This window comes from Scyliorhinus torazame, chromosome 2, assembly GCF_047496885.1.
Source record: "Scyliorhinus torazame isolate Kashiwa2021f chromosome 2, sScyTor2.1, whole genome shotgun sequence".
Classification (NCBI taxonomy): domain Eukaryota; kingdom Metazoa; phylum Chordata; class Chondrichthyes; order Carcharhiniformes; family Scyliorhinidae; genus Scyliorhinus; species Scyliorhinus torazame.
In genome coordinates, this window is record NC_092708.1 from 273288109 (window position 1) to 273311608 (window position 23500).

The following is a 23500-nucleotide window of genomic DNA, read 5'->3' on the forward strand; positions in this document are numbered from 1 at the left end:
CCACCCTATCCCCATAACCCAGTAACCCCACCCAACACGAAGGGCAATTTTGGACACTAAGGGCAATTTATCCACCTAACCTGCACATCTTTGGACTGTGGGAGGAAACCGGAGCACCCGGAGGAAACCCACGCACACACTGGGAGAACGTGCAGACTCCGCACAGACAGTGACCCAAGCCGGAATCGAACCTGGGACCCTGGAGCTGTGAAGCAATTGTGCTATCCACAATGCTATCGTGCTGCCCCATAAAGATAGACAAGTCTCCTGGCCCTGATGGGATGCATCCCAGAGTGCTAAAAGAGATGGCTAGAGAAATTGCAAATGCAGTAGTGATAATTTACCAAAATTCACTAGATTCTGGGTGGTCCCGGCGGATTGGAAATTAGCAAACGTGACACCACTGTTTAAAAAAGGAGGTAGGCAGAAAGTGGGTAATAATAGGCCAGTGAGCTTAACTTCGGTAGTAGGGAAGTTGCTGGAATCTATCGTAAAGGAAGAAATAGCGATGCATCTGGATGGAAATTGTCCCATTGGGCAGACGCAGCATGGGTTCGTAAAGGGCAGGTCATGCCTAACTAATTTAGTGCGATTTTTTGAGGACATTATCAGTGCGGTAGATAACGGGGAGCCAATGGATGTGGTATATCTGGATTTCCAGAAAGCTTTTGACAAGGTGCCACACAAAAGTTTGCTGCATAAGATAAAGATGCATGGCATTAAGGGTAAAGTAGTAGAAGATAGAGGATTGGTTAATTAATAGAAAGCAAAGAGTGGGGATTAATGGGCTTCTCTGGTTGGCAATCAGTAGCTAGTGGTGTCCTTCAGGGATCAGTGGTGGGCCCACAATTGTTCACAATTTGCATAGATGATTTGGAGTTGGGGACCAAGTGCAATGTGTCCAAGTTTGCAGACAACACTAAGATGAATGGTAAAGCAAAAAGTGCAGAGGATACCGGAAGTCTGCAGAGGGATTTGGATAGGTTAAGTGAATGGGCTAGGTAGGGTCTGGCAGATGGAATACAATGTTGACAAATGTGAGGTTATCCATTTTGGTAGGAATAATAGCAAAAGGGATTATTATTTAAATGATAAAATATTAAAACATGCCGCTGTGCAGAGAGACCTGGGTGTGCTAGTGCATGAGTCGCAAAAAGTTGGTTTACAGGTGCAACAGGTGATTAAGAAGGCAAATGGAGTTTGGTCCTTCATTGCTAGAGGAATGGAGTTTAAGACTAGGCAGGCTATGCTGCAATTGTATACGGTGCAAGTGAGGCCACACCTGGAATATTGTGTTCAGTTTTGGTCTCCTTACCTGAGAAAGGACGTACTGGCGCTGGAGGGTGTGCAGAGGAGATTCACTAGGTTAATCCCAGAGCTGAAGGGGTTGGATTACGAGGCGAGGTTGAGTAGACTGGGACTGTACTCGTTGGAATTTCAAAGAGTGCGGGGGGATCTTATAGAAACATATAAAATTATGAAGGGGATAGATGCGGGCAGGTTGTTTCCACTGGCGGGTGAAAGCAGAACTAGGGGGCATAGCCTCAAAATAAGGGGAAGTAGATTTAGGACTGAGTTTAGGAGGAACTTCTTCACCCACAAATGGGATGAGGTCCTACAAGCAGAATTTAGGGAGTTAGGAACCAAGTTTAAAAAGTCAGACCTCCGAGGTAGTAATCTCAGGATTGCTACCAGTGCCACATGGTAGTCAGAGTAGAAATGGAGGAATAGGCAGGATGAATGCGTGGCTTGAGAGATGGTGCAGGAGGGAGGGGTTCAGATTTTTGGGACATTGGGACCGGTTCTGGGGGAGGTGGGACTACTACAAATTGGACGGTGTACACCTGGGCCGGACTGGAACCAATGTCCTTGGGGGTGCTTTTGCTAACGCTGTTGGGGAGGGTTTAAACTAATGTGGCAGGGGGATGGGAACCAAATGAGGAGGTTAGTGGACAGTAAGGAGGTAGTAACTAAAGCCTGTAAGGAACTAGATCATGAAGTCAGCGTGACTAAGGGGAAGAGTAGGCAGAGAGCAGATGATGAACGCAAAGGGACTGGTGGTCTGAGGTGCATTTCTTTTAATGCAAGAAGTGTAGTAGGTAAGGCAGATGAACTTAAGGCTTGGATTAGTACCTGGGAGTATGATGTTATTGCTATTACTGAGACTTGGTTGAGGGACGGGCATGATTGGCAACTAAATATCCCAGGATATCGATGCTTCAGGCGGGATAGAGAGGGGGGTAAAAGGGGTGGAGGAGTTACTTTACTGGTCAGAGAGGAAACCACAGCTGTGCTGAAGGAGGGCACTATGGAGGACTCGAGCAGTGAGGCAATATGGGCAGAGCTCAGAAATAGGAAGGGTGCGGTAACAATGTTGGGGCTGTACTACAGACATCCCAACAGCGTGCGTGAGACAGAGGTATAAATATGTTAACCGATTATGGAAAGATGTAGGAGCAACAGGGTGGTGGTGATAGGAGATTTTAATTTTCCCAACATTGACTGGGATACAGTGTCATAGGTCTAGATGGAGCAGAATTTGTAAGGAGCATCCAGGAGGGTTTTTTAGAGCAGTATGTAAATAGTCCAACTCGGGAAGGGGACACACGACCTGGTGTTGGGGAATGAGCCCGGCCAGGTGGTTGAAATTTCAGTCGGGGATTACTTTGGGAATAGTGATCATAATTCCGTAAGTTTTAGAATACTCATGGACAAAGACGAGAGTGGTCCTAAAGGAAGAGTGCTAAATTGGGGGAAGGGCAACTATACCAAAATTCGGCAGGAGCCGGGGAATGTGGATTGGGAGCAGCTGTTTGAAGGTAAATCCACAATTGATATGTGGGAGGCTTTTTAAAGAGAGGTTGATTAGAGAGCAGGAAAGACATGTCCCTGTGAAAATGAGGGATAGAAATGGCATGATTAGGGAACCATGGATGACAGGTGAAATTGTGAGACTAGCTAAGAGGAAAAAGGAAGCATACATAAGGTCTAGGTGACTGAAGACAGACGAAGCTTTGGAAGAATATCGGGAATCTAGGACCAATCTGAAACGAGGAATCAAGAGGGGTCATGAATTATCTTTAGCAAACAGGGTTAAACAAAATCCCAAAGCCTTTTATTCATATATAAGGAGCAAGAGGGTAACTAGAGAAAGGGTTGGCCCACTCGAGGACAAAGCAGGAAAGTTATGCGTGGCGTCAGAGAAAATGGGTGAGATTCTTAACAAGTACTTTGCATCGGTATTCACCGAGGAGAGGGTCGTGACGGATGCTGAGGTTTGGGATAGATGTTTGATTACTCAAGGTCAAGTCGGCATAAGGAGGGAGGATGGTTGGATATTGTAAAAGGAATTAAGGTGGACAAGTCCCCAGGTCTGGATGGGATCTATCCCAGGTTACTGAGAGGAAATAGCTGGGGCCTCAACAGATATCTTTGCAGCATCCTTGAACACGGGTGAGGTACCGGGGGACTGGGGAATTGCTAATGTCCCCTTTTTTAAGGTGGGTAGCAGGGATAATCCAGGTAATTATAGATCAGTGAGCCTGACGTAATTGGTAGGGAAGCTGCTGGAGAAGATACTGAGGGATAGGATCTATTCCCATTTGGAAGAAAATGGGCTCATCAGTGGTAGGCAACATGGTTTTGTGCAGCGAATGTCATGTCTTACCAACTTAATAGAATTCTTTGAGGAAGTGACAAAGTTGATTGATGAGGGAAGGGCTGTAGATGTCATATACATGGACTTCAGTAAGGCATTTGATAAGGTTCCCCATGGTAGGCTGATGAAGAAAGTGAAGTCTCATGGGGTCCAGGGTGTACTAGCTGGATGGATAAAGAACTGGCTGGGCAACAGGAGACAGAGAGTAGTAGTGGAAGGGAGTTTCTGAAAATGGAGAACTGTGACCAGTGGTGTTCCACAGGGATCCGTGCTGGGACCACTGTTGTTTGTGATATACATAAATGATCTGGAGGAAGGTATAGGTGGTCTGATTAGCAAGTTTGCAGATGACACTAAGATTGGTGGAGTAGCAGATAGTGAAGGGGACTGTCAGAGTATACAGCAGAATATAGATAGATTAGAGAGTTGGGTGGAGAAATGGCAGATGGTGTTCAATCCGGGCAAATGCAAGGTGATCCATTTTGGAAGATCCAATTCAAGAGCGAACTATACGGTAAATGAAAAAGCCCTGGGGAAAATTGATGTACAGAGAGATCTGGGTGTTCAGGTCCATTGTACCCTGAAGGTGGCTGCACAGGTCCGGTCAAGAAGGCATACGGCATGCTTTCCTTCATCGGGAGGGGTATTGAGTACAAGAGTTGGCAGGTCATGTTACAGTTGTATAAGACTTCGTTTCGGCCACATTTGGAATACTGCGTACAGTTCTGGTTGCCACATTACCAAAAGAATGTGGATGCTTTGGAGAAGGTGCAGAGGAGGTTCACCAGGATGTTGCCTGGTATGGAGGGCGCTAGCTATGAAGAGAGGTTGAGTAGATTAGGATTATGATCATTAGAAAGACCGAGGTTGAGGGGGGACCTCATTGAGGTCTACAAAATCATGAGAGGTATAGACAGGGTGGATAGCAAGAAGCTTTTTCCCAGAGTGGGGGACTCAATTACTAGGGGTCACGAGTTCAAGGTGAGAGGGGAAAAGTTTAAGGGAGATATGCGTGGTAAGTTCTTTACGCAGAGGGTGGTGGGTGCCTGGAATGCATTGCCGGCGGAGTTGGTAGAGGCGGGCACAATAGCGTAATTTAAGATGTATCTAGACAGATACATGCATGGCAGGGAGCAGAGGGATATAGATTCTTAGAAAATAGGCGACAGTTTTAGATAGAGGATCTGTATCGGCGCAGGCTTGGAGGGCCGAAGGGCCTGTTCCTGTGCTGTAATTTTTCTTTGTTCTATGGAATTCCTTGCCAAATGAAGCAGTTGAGGCTTCTTCATTAAATGTTTTTAAGATGAAGATAGATAGTATTTTGAAGAATAAAGGGATTAAGGGTTATGGTGTTCGGGCCGGAAAGTGGAGCTGAGTCCAAAAAAGATCAGCCATGATCTCATTGAATGGCGGAGCTGGCTCGAGGGACCAGATAACCTACTCCTGCTCCTAGTTCTTATGTTCTTAAAATGCATGACCTCATTGTCCAGATTAAACTCCATCTGCCATCTCTCACCCAAGTCTCTAACTGATCTATATCCTGCTGAATCCTCTGACAATCCTCATCGCTGTCCGCAATTCCACCAACCTCTGTGTCGCCTGCAAACCTGCGAATCAGACCAGTTACATTTTCCTCCAAATCATTTATATATACTACGAACAACTGGGCGGCATGGTAGAACAGTGATTCACACTGCTGCCTACGGCGCTGAGGATCCGGGTTCAATCCAGGCCCTGGGTCACTGTCTGTCTGGAGTTTGCACTTTCTCCCTGTGTCTGCGTGGGCTTCACCCCCACAACCAAGGATAGATGGATTGACCACATTAAATTGCCCTCAGTTGGAAAAAAAATAATTGAGTAATCTCAATATATTTTTTAAAAAGTGAAAACAAAATACTACAAACAGCAAAGGTCTCGGCACTGATCCCTGTGGAACACCACTAGCCCTCCATTCAGAAAAGCACCGTAAAGTGCCAGGCAATTACCACCTCGAACAAGAGAATCTAACAATCCCTTGGCATTCAATGTAGCATTACCATTGCTGAATTCCCCACTATCAACATGCTAGGAGTTACCATTGATAAACCTTACTGGACCAGGGGGTTACCATTGATAAACTTTACTGGACCAGGGGGTTACCATTGATAAACTTTACTGGACCAGGGGGTTACCATTGATGACCAACTTTACTGGACCAGGGTGTTACCATTGATAAACTTTACTGGACCAGGGGGTTACCATTGATGACCAACTTTACTGGACCAGGGGGTTACCATTGATAAACTTTACTGGACCAGGGGGTTACCATTGATGACCAACTTTACTGGACCAGGGGGTTACCATTGATGACCAACTTTACTGGACCAGGGGGTTACCATTGATGACCAACTTTACTGGACCAGGGGGTTACCATTGATAAACTTTACTGGACCAGGGGGTTACCATTGATGACCAACTTTACTGGACCAGGGGGTTACCATTGATAAACTTTACTGGACCAGGGGGTTACCATTGATGACTAACTTTACTGGACCAGGGGGTTACCATTGATGACTAACTTTACTGGACCAGGGGGTTACCATTGATGACCAACTTTACTGGACCAGGGGGTTACCATTGATGACTAACTTTACTGGACCAGGGGGTTACCATTGATAAACTTTACTGGACCAGGGGGTTACCATTGATGACCAACTTTACTGGACCAGGGGGTTACCATTGATGACCAACTTTACTGGACCAGGGGGTTACCATTGATAAACTTTACTGGACCAGGGGGTTACCATTGATGACTAACTTTACTGGACCAGGGGGTTACCATTGATGACCAACTTTACTGGACCAGGGGGTTACCATTGATAAACTTTACTGGACCAGGGGGTTACCATTGATGACCAACTTTACTGGACCAGGGGGTTACCATTGATGACTAACTTTACTGGACCAGGGGGTTACCATTGATGACCAACTTTACTGGACCAGGGGGTTACCATTGATGACCAACTTTACTGGACCAGGGGGTTACCATTGATAAACTTTACTGGACCAGGGGGTTACCATTGATGACCAACTTTACTGGACCAGGGGGTTACCATTGATGACTAACTTTACTGGACCAGGGGGTTACCATTGATGACTAACTTTACTGGACCAGGGGGTTACCATTGATGACTAACTTTACTGGACCAGGGGGTTACCATTGATGACTAACTTTACTGGACTGCATTGTTCACAGGTGTGAATAACTTGAATCAGTAAAACAATCTGAGCCAACCTTTAACACGAAGCACCCAAACTGGTTGTCAGGCAGAATGCAGAACAGGTTATATGACCCTCTTTCCCTTTTCTCCATTTTATCCTAAATTAAAGACACAGTCCTGAAACATAATCATCTTACAAAATCTTGCATTTGTAACAATTGAGACAAAGATTACACCCAAACCATGGATTAACGTACTGGTATAAGACTTGTAAAGTGGGCAGAAGTATCTAAAGCAACAAAGGAAATGAATTAAAATGTGATATGTTATGAAAGAGAACATAAATAGGAGGGATAGTTCATACAACCTGCTGAGCTTGCTCCACCTTTCAGTATGATCATTGCTGATCATCTGCCTCAGTTCTACTTTCCAACTTACTCCCCATATCCCTTGGTTACCTGAGAGAGTAAAAATCTATCTAACTCAATCTTAAATATACCCCACAATGGAGCATGCACAACCTTTTGGGGGTAGACATTTCAAAACATTCACAACCATCTGAGTGAAGAGGTTTCTCCTCATCTTAATGAGTCCCTTATCCTGAGACTGAGACGGACCCCATGTTCTGGATTCTGTCACCAGAAGCAACCAACCTCTTGTGGCTACCCTGTCAAAACCCCTTAAGAATCTTGTATGTTTCATTGAGTTAGCCGTGTATGTGTACACTCAGATCTCTCTCATATTTAAAAAGTATACTGCTTTTCTGTTGCTACCTAAGTGAATAACCTCACATGTCTCCCATTATAGTTAATCTGCTACATTGTTGTGCACTCACTTAACCTGTCCATATCTCTGCAGAGTCCATGCAGCTTGCAATCCCACACAGCCTTGTATCGTTTGAAAACTTAGAAATGTTGCTCTGAGTCTCTTTGTCTAAGTCAGTTGCATGGATTGTAACGCATGGTAGCACTGCTGCTTCACAGCGCCAGGGACCTGGGTTCGATTCCTGGCTTGGTTCGCTGTCTGTGCGGAGTCTGCACGTTCTCCCCATGTCTGCGTGGGTTTCCTCCAGGGACTCAGGTTTCCTCCCACAAGTCCCGAAAGACTTGCTTGTTAGCTGAATTGGGCATTCTGAATTCTCCCTCAGTGTACCCGAACAGTCGCCGGAGTGTGGCGACTACAGGCTTTTCACAGTAACTTCATTGCTGTGTTAATTAATGTAAGCCTACTTGTGACACTAATAAAGATTATTATAGCTAAGCCCCAACAATGATGCTTTTGGCACTCCAGAGTTGCTTTCTGCTCCCTTCCATTAACCAAAACTCCATCTAAAGCTAATATACCACCCCAACTCCATGGACCTCTATCTTTTTGAATATCTTTTGGAAATACAATTGTATCTATGGGTCCCCTTTATCTACCCTACTTTTTACATCCTCAAAAAACTTTCATAAATTTGGCAAACATTATTTCCCTTTCATAAAAATAAGTTGACGGTCTATTCATACTGTGATTTTAAGTTCATTGTTAAGACTTGATATATTTCACCATTTCCTGACAACTGATGTCAGGAAATTCTGTAGCATCAGGAAAGTCTGTACCTGACTGTTTTCTCTCTCCCTTCTTTCTTGAACATCGTGATACACTTGCTAACTTCCAATCTGCAGAGGCCTCCCTAGAATCCAGGGAGTTTTGGAAAATCGTAAGCAAATCCCCTTGGACTGATCTGTTCCCTGTAAGAACACTATTCACGATGTCCTATTTGGTTTCCTTGGTATTGCTTTGCTTTGGTATGCTGCCAATAATATGCCAGTTACTTATTTCAGCAAATTCTTTTCGATATTTGTTTTAATTTTAGGATGAAAAAGAGCATTTTGCTTCAGTGTTGATGACAGCAAGACTGCTGGCTAAGTTTCTTGGTTTCCTTGCCTTCCTCCCTTATCGTACAGGAGAGCGACCAACAAGGGACATGCAAGAGTCAGCTGTCTCCCTGAGGAACAAGGTGCGCGCGCAGTTATTTTCACATTTCCTGTACATAGGAATATACGTATGCATATATTTGTTGATTTTAACCTGATCGGTCACTTGAGCTAATTTTATAAACCTGAACCATGCCTAATTTCTTGAAACTCCTTTTCCCCTTTCCATCTCCTTGCAAAATGCCAGTCATTTATCCCTCTAATTGAAAAGAAAATCAACATTGACTTGGTTTGCATGAATAATGATTGAAAAGAAAAAGACTTGTAAATTACCCAACTATTGGTGAGGATAACATTAAATGGTATGGGGGGGAAGGACCCTCCATGTTGAGTAACTTTCCAGCTCCACTAGAAATGAAGCATTGCTGGATATGGTTGTGGGAAATGAAATGGACCAAGTGTCTGTGACAGATCATAGCTAAGAGTGATCATCATGTCTAGATCAATAATGGTAATAGCAAGGAACAATCTTAATGTAGAACTTCTAGATTGGCAGAGGGCTAATTTTAGTGGAATGAGGTTGAAATTGAACTGACGGGTGGGGAAAAAACTGTAAAGGAACAATAGATGATAGGGCAGGGTTGCTTATGGTACATTATAACAGGGACAGAGGTTACAGAGCCAAAAACCTCCTTGGATGCCGTGGGGGACCGAGATTGTGGTTACACAAAACAAAATAGGGTGTATGATGCAGGTGAATTTTGCAAGTGAGAATCAGGTCAATATAATAGGTTGAGAAGGGAAGTGAAGAAGAAAATAAGACTGGCAAAGAGAGAGTCTGTGAATAGAATGACAGTCAGCATGAAAAGGAGTCCAAAAATCTTCGACCAGCATGTAATAAATGGGCAGTAAGAGGTGGAGTGGGTCCCATTCAGGACAAGTAGGGGTAATTATGATTTGAAGCGCAGGACAAGGCTAGAATAATTAATGATGGTTTAGTATCTATGTTTATTGAGGAAGAGAAATCTGACCGAGTTGGTAGAAGCAGTGGATAGTGTGATAATTGAAAAGAAAGTGGTACTGAAATGGCACCTATGCTTAAGATGGCTAAGTCACCTGGTCTGAATGGCTTGTATCCCAAATTGCTTAAGGAAGCAGGGATGGAGACAGCGGAGAGCTTGTCTTAAATCTTTTAATCTTCCCGGGATATGGGGAGGTGCCAGAGGATCGGCGTGTGTAAAATGTGACCACAGATAGTCTAACATCAGTGGTGGGTAAGGATTTGGAATCCATAATGAGGGGGAAGAAATGAACAGGCAATTGGAGAGGTTTGAGTTAATCAAGGATAGCCAACTCAGATTTGTAAAAGACAAAGAGTCATCCAGACTCAAAATGTTAGCTCCCTTTTCCTTGCACAGATGCTGTCAGACCTGCTGTAATTGTCCAATATTTTCTGTTTTTGTTGTAAAAGGCAGATAGCACTTGACTAAATTGAATTTTTGGGGGAGTCTAGAACCAGAGGACACAATTTTAAAATGATGAGGAAGCCACTTAGTGAAAAACAATTCTCCTTATCTTTCTCCTGAGTGTTGTGAATCTTTGGAATTCTCTACCCGGAAAGGGCTGTGGAAGCTCAGTCGTTGAGTGTGTTTAAAGTAGAGGTTGGCAGATTTCTAAATACCAGTTACATAAACTGATACGAGGACAATGTGGGAAAAAGACAATGAAGTGTACGATCTGCCATGACATGAATCCAGACCGGATTTTGTGGAGTTTCTTCCCAGTAAAGACATGCAGCAAATAGAGTAGACAGCCTTGTTAGTACTTATAGTCAGAGAACCAGTTTCCCTTTTCCAGGTAAAAGAACAAAGAAAAGTACAGCACAGGAACAGGCCCTTCGGCCCTCCAAGCCTGTACCAATCATGCTGCCCGTCTAACCTAAAATCTTCTACGCTTCTGGAGTTTACACTTCTGGAGTCCGTATCCCTCTATTCCCATTTGTCAAGATAAACTCAGGATCTTTTGGAAATAGGGTTTAAAGGAAGTTTTAAAACCTTATAGCTTGATAGAAGGCTAGATGTTATAGCCTGTTTACTGCGGTGATGTTCCTTCTGATGTTATTTCTGCCGTCTACTGCAAAAATCAAGCAGAGCCTATAATGAAGGCTTTCAAAAATGAGAGTTTTCATCATGTGATGACTGGCCATTGATACACCATGGAAAGTAATAGTCTGTAAATAGAATCATCGAATTTCCACAAAGCAGAAAGAGGCTATTCGGCTCATCAAGTCTGCACTGGCCCCTGGAAAGTGCGCCCCCGGCCCACAGCCAGACCCTATCCCAGTAAATCCATCTAACCGTTTCATATTATAGATTCCACTTCCCATGGTCAAAACCAATAGAGACAGATAAGAGGTCCTTAACACTTGTACATGATCAGTTTTGTTAGCTCTCTTTTGACACCTGACAGATCTGGAATCAGAACTTATTGTCCTTGTTGTTTTGGGATAAGTCCTGTCAATGGCAAGTGCAGCATTCTACAAGGATGATGTCTCGGCATGTTTATAATACCCCACTTTTGGAAACTTGGCCAACTTTCTGTCCATAAAGATCACCAGTGTCTTTTTTTAAAGAGGATATACAGGATTTTTTAAAATGTAATGTTCTCATGGCTGCACAGCAATGACAAAGGTGATACGACATATTGAGGGAGCAAAGATTATGGGTTTCATAAGAGGCATGGAGTACAAAAACAGGGAAGAGTTATACTGAACCTTTTATAAAGCTCAGTAACAAGTCTTATAACACCAGGTTAAAGTATAACAGGTTTATTTGGAATCAGTAGCTTTCGGAGCGCAGCTCCTTCATCAGGTATAAAGCTCTGGTTAGGCCTGAACTAAAATAATGGGCCTTGACAGAAATCTTTGTATCCTCATTGGATAAGTCCCAGTGGACTGAAGGGTAGCAAGCATAATCTAGGAAAGGACAGTCCGGTGAGCTTTACTATAGTATTGGAGAAATTCTCCAATACTAATTATTTTACGAATCCGGAGAGGATTTGTCGAGACAGGATTTACTCCCATTTGGAAGCAAGTGGATTACCTAACACTTGTCCACAATATGTTCCACCTTCCATGTTCTTACTCATGCACTAAGCCTGACCAAATCCACTTGAAGGCTCTTTACATCCTCTTCACAACTAGCATTCCTATCTTATTTTGTGTTATCCACAAATTTAGCAATATTACATTTAGTCTTCACATCCAAATCATTGTTAAATATTTTGAACATCTGGGGCCCCAATGCTGATCATTGCAGTATCCCACTAGTCACAGCCTGTCAAAATGAGAATGACCCATTTATTTTTACACTCCGTTGTCTGTCCGTTGACCAATCCTGAATCCATGCTAGAAATTACCCTCTGATTTTGTTATCTGATTTTATTTGCTAATCACCTGTGTGGAACCTTATCACAAGCCTTTTGAAAACTCAAATACACCTCATCCTCTGGTTCCTTCTTGTCTATTTTGCTAGTAATTCTCAAAAAATCCAACAGGTTTGTCGAACATTAGTTCGCTTTCATAAATCCATGTTGACTCTGCCCAAATAATTTGTTATTTTGTAAGTATCCAGATATCACATTTTTTATAATCAGTTCTACTGTTTTCCTGACTATTTACATCAGACTAACCGGCCTGTACTTCCCTATTTTCTCTCTCCTTTCTTCAACAGTGGGTTTACATTTGCTATCTTTCAATCTGTTCCAGAATCTATAGTTTTGAAAGATTTAAAAAAAAAAATTAAAAAAATTTTAGAGTACCCAATTCATTTTTTCCAATTAAGGGGCAATTCAGCGTGGCCAAACCACCTACCCTGCACATCTTTGGGTTGTGGGGGCGAAACCCACGCAAACAAAGGGAGAATGTGCAAACTCTAAACGGACAGTGACCCAAAACTGGGATCGAACCTGCGATCTCGGTGCTGTGAGGCAGCAGTGCTAACCACTGCCACCGTGCTGCCCTAGTTTTGAAAGATGACCGCCAATGCATTTTCTCTTTATAGCCAACTTTTTCAACACCCTAGAATGTAGATCATCGATTCCTGGGGATTTACCAACCTTCAGTCCCATTAATTTCTCAAATACTAATTATTTTACTAATACTAATGTCCTGTAATTCCCACTAGGTCATCCATGAAGTCTGAAATCAAGTAATCATTCAGCTTCTCTGCCATTTCTCTATTCTCCATTATAAATTTATCCGTCTCTGTCTGTAATTTGTCCTTGCTAATCTTTTCCTTTTTGCATTCCTATAGAAACATTTCCAGTCTTTTTATATTTCTTGCCAATTTACATTTTTTATTTTCCCTTTATCGGTTTCTTGGTTGTCCTTTGTTGAATTCTAAAATGCTTCCAATCCTCAAGCTTAATACTTTTATTGGCAACTTTATAAGCCGCCTCTTATTTTCTAATACTACCTTGTTAGCCACATTTGATTCACTTTTCATTTTAGGTTTTGTGCCTTAAAAGAATGTATTTTTGTTGTAAAATGTTCAATTTTGTTTTTGTCCTGTGGTAACTCTGCTGCCTGGATAAGGCACTGGCCTCCTAAGTGGTCCCATCTGGGGTGATGCTCAAGGGCAGCACGGTAGCACAAGTGGATAGCACTGTGGCTTCACAGCACCAGGGTCCCAGGTTCAATTCCCGGCTTGGGTCACTGCGGAGTCTGCACGTTCTTCCCGTGTGTGCGTGTGTTTCCTCCGGGTGCTCCGGTTTCCTCCTACAACCCAAAGACATGCAGGTTAGGTGGATTGGCCATGCTAAATTGGTGTCCCAAAAATGCTCGAAACATTACTACATAGTTATCGAATCAGGAATCACTTCAAGTATTTATGAAGGGATGCCTGCTCCTTGATCCCTTTGATGTCTTCCAGCGTAGCATTCTGTCTTATTAAAATTGATATCAATACCTGCTGCACGGTAGCCTTGTGGATAGCACAATTGCTTCACAGCTCCAGGGTCCTAGGTTCGATTCCGGCTTGGGTCACTGTCTGTGCGGAGTCTGCACATCCTCCCCGTGTGTGCCTGGGTTTCCTCCGGGTGCTCCGGTTTCCTCCCACAGTCCAAAGATGTGCAGGTTAGGTGGATTGGCCATGATAAATTGCCCTTCGTGTCCAAAATTGCCCTTAGTGTTGGGTGGGGTTACGGGGTTATGGGGCTAGGGTGGCGGTGTTGACCTTGGGTAGGGTGCTCTTTCCAAGAGCCGGTGCAGACTCGATGGGCCGAATGGCCTCCTCCTGCACTGTAAATTCTATGATCTATGATAACTACTTCTTTGTTTGTCTTTACTTGCCTAGGGTACACCTGTTCTTGATGTATACATGTTACTGAGAAAATCAATGGAAAATCAACGCACTATTTTCACTGTACCCTGGGTGGTTGAGTTTCTTAGCATGGTGGATCATGTCGCACCATTCTTGGATTATTATCGCAGAGTGTTTATCCTCCTCTTGTATTTATACAGGTGAGTGTCAGGAGATGGTAGCTAAGTAGTAGTTCCATTTTTCTCCCACCATTTCTTCTTTTGAATAATGGTATCATGTAAATAACATGTCAGCCATGACACCGTGGTGGTGGGTTCAAGTCCCGCGCCAGAGACTTTAGCACTTAACTGTCAACGATACTGTCTTTTGGATGGAACATTAAACTAAGTCCCCATCAATAATGGCCTATTTCAGAGAAGAGGGGGGTGGTGGAGGTGGGATGTTAACCTCTGTATTTTTCACACCCCAAGGACAGATTATCTGGTGATCATGTTTGTAAGAAGCGTTGACTGTTTCTCTCTGCCGGACTAGCTGAATGTTTTCAGCAATTTCTTTTTTAATTTATTGCAGAGTTGTCATGGGCTCAGGACCACAATGGTCGAAGCCTGATTTCTTTTTTTAGCTGCTGCTCAATGGTTTCCAATTACTTTACTAGCGTTTGCGCGTCACATTTAATTTTTGGCAGTTGATAGGCAGGAGAATTTACAATACTTGATCATAAGAACATAAGAACCAGGAGCAGGAGTAGGCCATATGGCCCCTCGAGCCTGCTCCGCCATTCAATGAGATCATGGCTGATCTTTTGTGGACTCAGCTCCACTTTCCGGCCCGAACACCATAACCCTTAATCCCTTTATTCTTCAAAAAACTATCTATCTTTATCTTAAAAACATTTAATGAAGGAGCCTCAACTGCTTCACTGGGCAAGGAGTTCCATAGATTCACAACCCTTTGGGTGAAGAAGTTTCTCCTAAACTCAGTCCTAAATCTACTTCCCCTTATTTTGAGGCTATGCCCCCTAGTTCTGCTTTCACCCACCAGTGGAAACAACCTGCCCGCATCTATCCCCTTCATAATTTTATATGTTTCTATAAAATCCCCCCATATCCTTCTAAATTCCAATGAGTACAGTCCCAGTCTACTCAACCTCTCCTCGTAATCCAACCCCTTCAGCTCTGGGATTAACCTAGTATAACCTAGTGATCGTATTGCTTCTTCAGTTACGTTAGCCAAAAGATGTCATGTTAAAGCCACAGTGTCCTGATCAGACAGCAGCTTAACCGTCATATTCATATGAAACATTCAAACCACAGGCAGTTCAGATAAAAGAATGACCAAACTTCGATTTCTATCGTGCCTTTTAGGCCACATTTAACAGCAAATGAAGTATTTTTGACATGTAGCTAGTGCCGTAATGTAGGAGAAACCTAAAACTGTTTCTGATGCCACAGGATTGAGTTATAAAGAAAAGGGGTCAAATCTCTTTCTCAGCCTTAAGTATACTCAATGATGAATTCCAAAAATCTTCGAGCCTTTGGGTGAAGAAATTCTCCTCATCACCATCTTAAATGAGTGCCCCTTTATCCTGAAACTATGGCCCCATCTTCAGATTCACCAGCTAGAGGAAATAATGTCTCCGTATCTATCTTTATAATCTTGCGTATTTCAATAAGATCACCTCTCGTTCTTCTGGGCTCCAGAGGATAGTTTTATTAAATTATTTCACAGGATGTGTGCATCACTGACTAGGCCATCATTTGTTCCCTATCCCTAATTGCCTTTGAAAAGGTGGTGGTGAGCTGCCTTGAACCTCTGAAGTCCATGTGGTATAGGTACACCACAGTGATGTTAGGAAGGGAGTCCCTGGATGTTAACCAAGGAACAGTGTTATAGTTCTAATGATGGTGCGTGGCTTTGGGGAGAGGGGGGGGGACTTGTAGGTGGTGATCCCATGCATCTGCTGCCCTTGCCTTTCTAGATGGTAGAGGTTGTAGAAGTTGCTGTATTTGATGCACACAATCTGTATATGGTACGAACTGCTGCCACTGTGTGTCAGTGATGGAGTGAGTGAATGTTCAAGATGGTTGACGAGGTGTCTTATCAAGTGGGCTCCTTTGTTCTAGATGATGTTGAGCTTCTTGAGTGCTACTGGACAGCCGGTTATCCTCATGTCTGCATTCTGTTTGGAGGGGTGGTGTTGCCCATGTGTGCGGAGGGGGTGGGGGGGATGTTGCAATGTCCATGGGTGGGGCAGGGGGGGAACTTCAACTTAATTTTAAGCTCGGGGCAATTTTTAAAAGGAGGCCTCGATTTTGGAGGAGCCTGTCTTGCCGGTTTCTTTAGGTCCCCACTCCAGAAAAAATTCTAAGTGAGGGAGAATTCAGTGAGAATTCCAAGCTCCAAAAATTGACTTGTGTGGGTGAATTGAAATGGGAATTGCGGGGGGAATCTCACCGGGTTTTCCCACCCAAGATGACAGCCAGTCACCTTTTGGGAGATCGCCTTCAGTATTTTTCATTCTGAGAACTTCCTCCAGTGATAATCATTTGGTCATCAAATTATGGTTTGGCGTTTGATAGTGCGACACTATTTTCAAAGAGGTAGAAGAAAGGGATATTTGTTTATTTCAATTAAAATGGCCTTACTCTGTGGTTCATCAAACAGATCTTTGGTTCTAACAAGTGAGCAAAATGGAAATTTCTTGAACAAGCTGTTGGTCCTTGCTGTTCTAGGATGGCTTTTCCAGGCAAGTATTTATCAAATGTTAAAATGAGTTATTTAGTTTTGGGTTTGAAAAGTGCAGAATGCATATTTGAGGTGTTTTTCAGATGCCTGACTAATTTGTTGTAGTAATTTGGGGCGTTCATTGGTAGAAAATGGAAGGGGGTTTGTGTTGGTCTTTACTTTTCTCCGTGACTCTCCTCCCCTATCAACACGGTGATAGCATTCTTCACTACATGGACTGTAGCATCAGTAAGGCAGCTCACCAACATATTCTCAACGGTCAACAGGGATCGGCAATAAATGCAGGTTTTCTCACGAATGAATCATATGTGAGAAACAAAAGACTTGCAATCATAAAGTAATCTCATGATGTTCCAATGTGTTTTACAACCAATTAAGTACTTTTGAAGTCTGACCGCTGTTGTAGGAAATGTGGCAGTCAACTTGTGAACTGCAAGGTCCCACAAACTGCAATCTTTTTAGTGCTGTTGACTTAGGAATTTGGCTGACACTGTGGAGAACTTCTTACCTCTTCATCAAAATAGTGCCATGGGATCTTTTAAGACCAGCTCGAAGGGAAGGTGGAACCTCTGTTTGTCATCTCAACTGAAAAGGCAGCACCACTGACGGTAACTGAAGCATCAACCTCAGTGCTTAACCCTGGGTTGTGTGCTCCAGTTTCTAGAGTGGGATTGACCAACAACCTTCTGATTCCGACGCGAGTGTTAGCAGCTGAGCCACTGAGAAACCAACAGTGAGAAATTACTGAGGATTTCCAAAAAGAACAACTAATCAGCCAGGCAAATTTATCATTTTTATTTTTAAAAAGCATGAAGACATCAGCCATGACCTGATTAAATGGTGGAGCAGTCTTAAAGGGCAGAATTACATCTCCTAATTCCTATGTCCTAAGTCAGTTACGTTGAATAGAGAAAGATATCCAAGTCCATTTGTATATCAATCTTTTTGAGTCAGTATGACTTCAAAGCTCTGAAGAAATCAAACGGATTTGAAATGTAAACTCTATTTCTTTCTCCACAGATGCTGCCAGACCTGCTGAGTTTATCCAGCAGTTTTCTGCTTTTATATTTACTGGGCAGTTTAATTTGGCGGATCCATGCTTCCTGAAGCAAGGTTTGGGGCCTATGAACTCATAATCCTTATAGGTGATAAAAGAAGAGCCTTTTGAAAAGACCTGGGGCGCGATTCTCCGACACCCCACCGGGTCGGAGAATTGCCGGGGGCTGGCGTGAATCCCGCCCCCGCCGTGTCCCGAATTCTCCGCCACCAGAGATTCGGCGGGGGCGGGAATCGCGCCAGTCGGCGGGCACACCCCCGGCGATTCTCCGGTCCGCGATGGGCCGAAATCCCGCTGCTGTCAACCCACGCCAGTCGGCGTGGATTGAACCATCTTTCGAACGGCGGGACAAGGCGGCGCGGGCGGGCTCCGGGGTCCTGGGGTGGGCAGAGGGCGATCTGGCCCCGGGGGGTGCCCCCACGGTGGCCTGGCCCGCGATCGGGGCCCACCGATCCGCGGGCCTGTGCCGTGCGGGCACTCTTTTCCTTCCACCTTGGCCATGGTCTTCACTGTGGCGGAGGCGGAAGAGATCCCCCTCCACTGCGCATGCGCGGGGATGCCGTGAGCAGCCGCTGACGCTCCCGCCCATGCGTCGCACGGCAAAGTCATTTCCGCGCCAGCTGGCGGGGCGCCAAAGGCCTTTCCTGCCAGCCAGCGGGGCGGAAATCACTCCGGCGCAGGCCTAGCCCTTCAAGGTGAGGGCTCGGCCCCTCAAGATGCGGAGAATTCCGCACCTTTGGGGTGGCGCGATGCCAGACTGATTTGCGCCGTTTTTGGCGCCGTTCGGCGGACATCGCGCCGATTGCGGAGAATCCCGCCCCACATTCCAAAGTCTCCAGAGCTTTTCCAGCTTCAGAGTTTGGGTCATATTGGGACAAAATGGGCTTTGAAATGAGCAATGCAAATAGTGAGATGTGAATTATATATAGCCAAAATTTCAACAACATTGTCAATATTTTCTTAGATTCCAACAGTTCCTGAAGAAATGTTCTTCAATGAAGAGAATTTTGATGGATTTGAATTAAATGTATTGGATCATGGCTTAGTAAGTAATCTGTCAAACGGGCATTATATCTCCAGCTTTTATTGCTTTGTCTAAGTGCTGTTCCATTTACAGATGAAATTTATTTTAAATTCTCAATCTTATTTAATTAGATTGTTCAGCTTTCCTAATTACTTATGGATAAAGACAATGCATTGTTAAACCATGCAGAGCAAGTGATCGTCATTTGATCCACAATATGTTTGCTGCATGGGAGCATTTGAGATAATACTAGTGAGCAAATTTGCTATCAGTGCACCTGACGACGTGTGTGAACAATGTGTGAAAATAGAATTGGGTGTGGCTGTGATGCCCCCCCAAGACAGCATTGCCTGCAAATGCACACTGTCCCAAGTTCCCAGAGGACAGTTAACTGAGATAAGGCCACTTATGTCCAGGAAATGTACACTGGCAAGAGTCGGGCATGAAAAAGGACGACATTTACCACACACTTTATGCTGATAATCTCCTGTCTCCCGACATAAACACTCATAAACACTACTTGTTATACGTGCAAAAATAACAGCCTAAAATATAATGCCTTTCAGTTGCTCAACCTAAAATATCTCCATTTATTTTCACACAATTCCCTCTTTGTGCAGGCCATTCTGCTTATTCAACACCATTTATGTAAAGTAATTTAAACTGTCAGTGTGCAATTCTAATTATGGCTATCTTGATATTGCATTATTTTTCTGAACTGGTTAAGAATTTTTCACCTCTGGTGCAGGGTCCATTCTTCTATTTTTCTGTTTTTACCCATCTTGGCCAATGACATTTTTTGGCTGTTTCCAATGCATAGTGTACAAAACAATTGACTGTAAAACACCTCTGCAACACTCTCCTCACAATAGTATTTTGTTCTTCTCGGAAGTTAGCAGATAATGGGGAGGAGTGTAATACAGAGTTATTGCTTAATTGTAAACATCCCAGTTTGTTTTCATTCCCAATTACTTGTTGCCATGATACACAGGTCCTGGTCAGACACAATCTGTGCCATCACCTCTTCCAACCCCAGTAGATAACCCCAACCTGCTGCTGTGTATTTTTCTGTTGCAGCGCAGTTAAGATTAGAAACTCTAGGAAATGTAAGCTTACATCCATGCGATATCAATAAGGAATGGTAGCACAATGGATTCGTAATCCAGAACCCTTGGCGAATGATTTGGAGATGAAGGTTCAAATTACACCATAGCAGCTGAGAAATTTAAATTCAGCTAATAAAATCTGGAATAAAAAAGCCAGTATCACTAGTGGTGACCATGGAAACATTTGATGGTTTGGCCTATAAGTGACTCCAGGTCCAGAACAGTATGTTGGTCGAGCTAGAGAGGACACTGGTTTGTCAATAACACCCAAATCCCAAGAGCGAATTTGAAAACCATATTGCTCTGTGCTATCTCTGTTTATCTCACCTCATTTATTAAGAGCTCCTCACCCGTGTATTGAAACATTCGGATGGATGTTCAAGTCACTGGAACAGATTGTGATGGTGTCCCCCAGTGAGTCAATAAAGAGATCAAAGTTTGTGACTAAGATGCATTTGTTTTTTTAATGTGGGACAATTTGACTACATATTTGAGGAGAGGCAAGACTGTCCGCCCTTAAGATCAGGGCAGCATTTGGCAGTGTGGCATAAAGGACACCTAGTAAGTCAATGAGAAGAGCTCTGCTGGTTGGAGTCATATCAAGTACAAAGGAAGATGGTTGTGCTGTCAATCATCTTGGCACCAGAACATTATTGCAGTAGTCCCTCAAGGTGGTCCTAGTCCCAAATATATTCAGCTGTTACATCAATAAGATTAGATGTGGGAATTTTTGCTGATGCTTTTAAAATGATCAGTTCCATTCAACTCTTAGATAATGATGCATAGTAGAACAGGCTGTTTCAAGGCTTGGACAACATTAGGGATTTGGGTTGTGAAGTGGCTAGTAACATTCTACCACAAAATGACTATCTACAACGAGAGAATATTAACCATCTTCCTGGACATTCATAAGAATTATCATCATCAAATCCCCCATCACCAACATCTTGGGGATCACCATTGACCAGAAATGTAACTAAGTGTAACGGGCTGCAAATTCTGTGGTGAGTAACCCACTTCTTGACTGCCCAAAGCCTTTACTCAAGAATCTCACCATCCAAGAAAAAAACCTTGCTTGATTGGTGCGATATCTGCTACCTTAAACATCTACTCTCTCCATCACCAGCACATAGTGGCTGCAGTGTTTGCCATCTAAAACATGCACTGCAGCAACTCACCAAGACTTTGTTGACAACATCTTGCAAACCTGTGACCTCTACCATCTTGAAGAAGGGTAGATTCAAGGAAAGGACTGCTGACTTTACTCTGCTTATGACTTCTCGTGTATTGGTGCTATTAACCGAATGGACAAACAAAAGAGGCTTGCTTTCAAAACTGAGCCAAAGCTCTAAACTGGTCAGAAGTGACACTTCTTCCTGGGAAAGTATCCAATCCTCTTTGTTCCTGGTTTAAATAGGGATTTTGGGGTTATATAGTGAAATTCTGTTGCATTAAAGCTGCCAAGAGGTCAAGTCAGTGGGAGCATCCATTGGAAATCCATCCCCAAGAAATGTATCTACTCCAAACTGAATGTGCTGTATTTTCTTTCCTACTTTCAGGATTCTGTTCTATTGGTTGATCAACAACTGCTCTATCTCTGCTGTCCCTACCTGAGTGAGTATATTCTGGGCATTATATATAATGGATTAGAGGAGGTACAAGAGATAGAAAAAATATATAGATGTTTACGAGTTCAAATAAAGCTCATGCATTTCATAGAATCATACAGTGCAGAAGGAAGCCATTCAGCCCATCGAGTCTGCACCGGCTATTGGAAAGAGCACCCTACCCAAGGTCCACACCTCCACCCTATCCCCGTAACCCAGTTTCCCCACCCAACATTAAGGGCAATTTTGGACACTAAGGGCAATTTAGCATGGCCAATCCACCTAACCGGCACATCTTTAGACTGTGGGAGGAAACTGGAGCACCCGGAGGAAACCCACGCACACATGGGGAGATTGTGCAGACTCCGCACAGACGGTGACCCAAGCTGGGAATCGAACCTGGGACCCTGGAGCTGTGAAGCAATTGTGCTATCCACAATGCTACCGTGCTGCCCCTGCTCATTGTCTGCCACTAACCACTAAATGTTTCTTGGATGATCCAAGAGACATTCCTGAGAAGTAAATAATTGCAAATGTTGTCTTATGAAAAGGTTTGAGAGAGTTACTGAAAACTAAAATAGTTTTTGATTTCGACCAAAAGCTAACCAGTCTAAAGGATCAGGGACAGCATGGTTTAATAAAGAGACTGTATCAGGAAAGGATAGTTAAACTTAATTACAAAGGATAAATACTGTGGATGCTAAAAATACTGGAGCAGCATCTGTGGAGTGAGAATCCGTCAACATTTCAGGATGCAGTTTCGTAGAGCAGCATTTATTACGAGCATGGAGAACCAGAAGTGGCATGGATGTTATGCTCCTAGATTATTTACGAGTAAAGTACCATGCTGATTGTATTAAAGCATCGCAGGATACCATAACATTGGAAAGCCAGTGGACCTTGATGGGGTGCTGTGCGTGGCAATCCAAGTTGATGTATGTTCTCTGGAATCTAAGATACAAGGAAAGGTTGAGGAAGTTTGTTTTGCTTTCTTTGCAAAGACACATTTGTTATACAATGTCAGCTCTTTTCATTTTCCCTTTCCACCTTATTTTACTTCTGAATATCATATTTTCCTTTTAGCAACAGGAGTATGCCTTGCTGCCCATTGAGCATGTTCCTACATTTGGTTAGGTTGGCATCTTAACTCTATTTTCCCACCTTGGCTCCATTTCCATTCATACCCATACCTGATTAAAGGAAAATCTATTGATCTTTGTCATCGTCACGTATGATCCTTGGCTAGAAGACAAGCTCTCAGGTTTTCAGTAAGGCAGCTCCTGTTGCGCAGAGGTGTTTGATGGTGACCTGTGGTGATTTTCTTATTTTACCCCTCCCCTTCCAAAGTGCTTGGCTTCTGTTCATTGTCTCTCCATGGGAACCAGGGAGTGTTCAGATCAGAGTTTTCAAAATGCACATGTCTTCACTCTTCTGACATTACATTCATTATATTTACCCAAACAAACACCTGGCCAGATGGAAATGATTAACGGCTACAGAATGTCTGCATGTTAACAACTAACAATGTGGAAGGGGGGGTAGGGCATGGTGGCGTAAAGAATAACAGGTAAGCTCTTTCTTTCATTTAAAAAAAATTTTTTATCTAGGGGGGATGGCAGGGAAGGTAGTGCAATGTTCCTAATGCAGAATGTTTGAGGTGAGGGATGCCATCGGTGTCCCTGCTGATTTCATCTGTGGGAAGCGCACCCATCTCCAGCTCCTCAGAAACCACGTTAGAGAACTGGAGCTGGATGAACTTCGGATCATTCGGGAGGCAGAGGTGGTCATAGATAGAAGCTTCAGGGATTTAGTTACTCCAAAGAATAAAGATAGATGGGTGACGGTGAGAGGGGCTGGGAGGAA

The 23500-nt window shown here is 43.5% G+C and overlaps 1 protein-coding gene across 2 annotated transcripts in view; it reads left to right on the forward strand.

The window, feature by feature from the left end:
• The window catches only part of LOC140398684 (codanin-1-like), a 185795-nt gene that overhangs the window by 105217 nt on the left and 57078 nt on the right, over window positions 1–23500 (forward strand). The window contains exons 12-16 of one of the 2 annotated variants that reach the window (XM_072487669.1): window positions 8717–8860; window positions 14132–14298; window positions 16763–16844; window positions 18865–18945; window positions 21590–21644. In XM_072487669.1, the coding sequence (XP_072343770.1) occupies window positions 8717–8860; window positions 14132–14298; window positions 16763–16844; window positions 18865–18945; window positions 21590–21644 (529 nt within the window). The remainder of the gene's footprint in view (window positions 1–8716; window positions 8861–14131; window positions 14299–16762; window positions 16845–18864; window positions 18946–21589; window positions 21645–23500) is intronic. The other variant, XM_072487679.1, reaches the window with a different exon arrangement.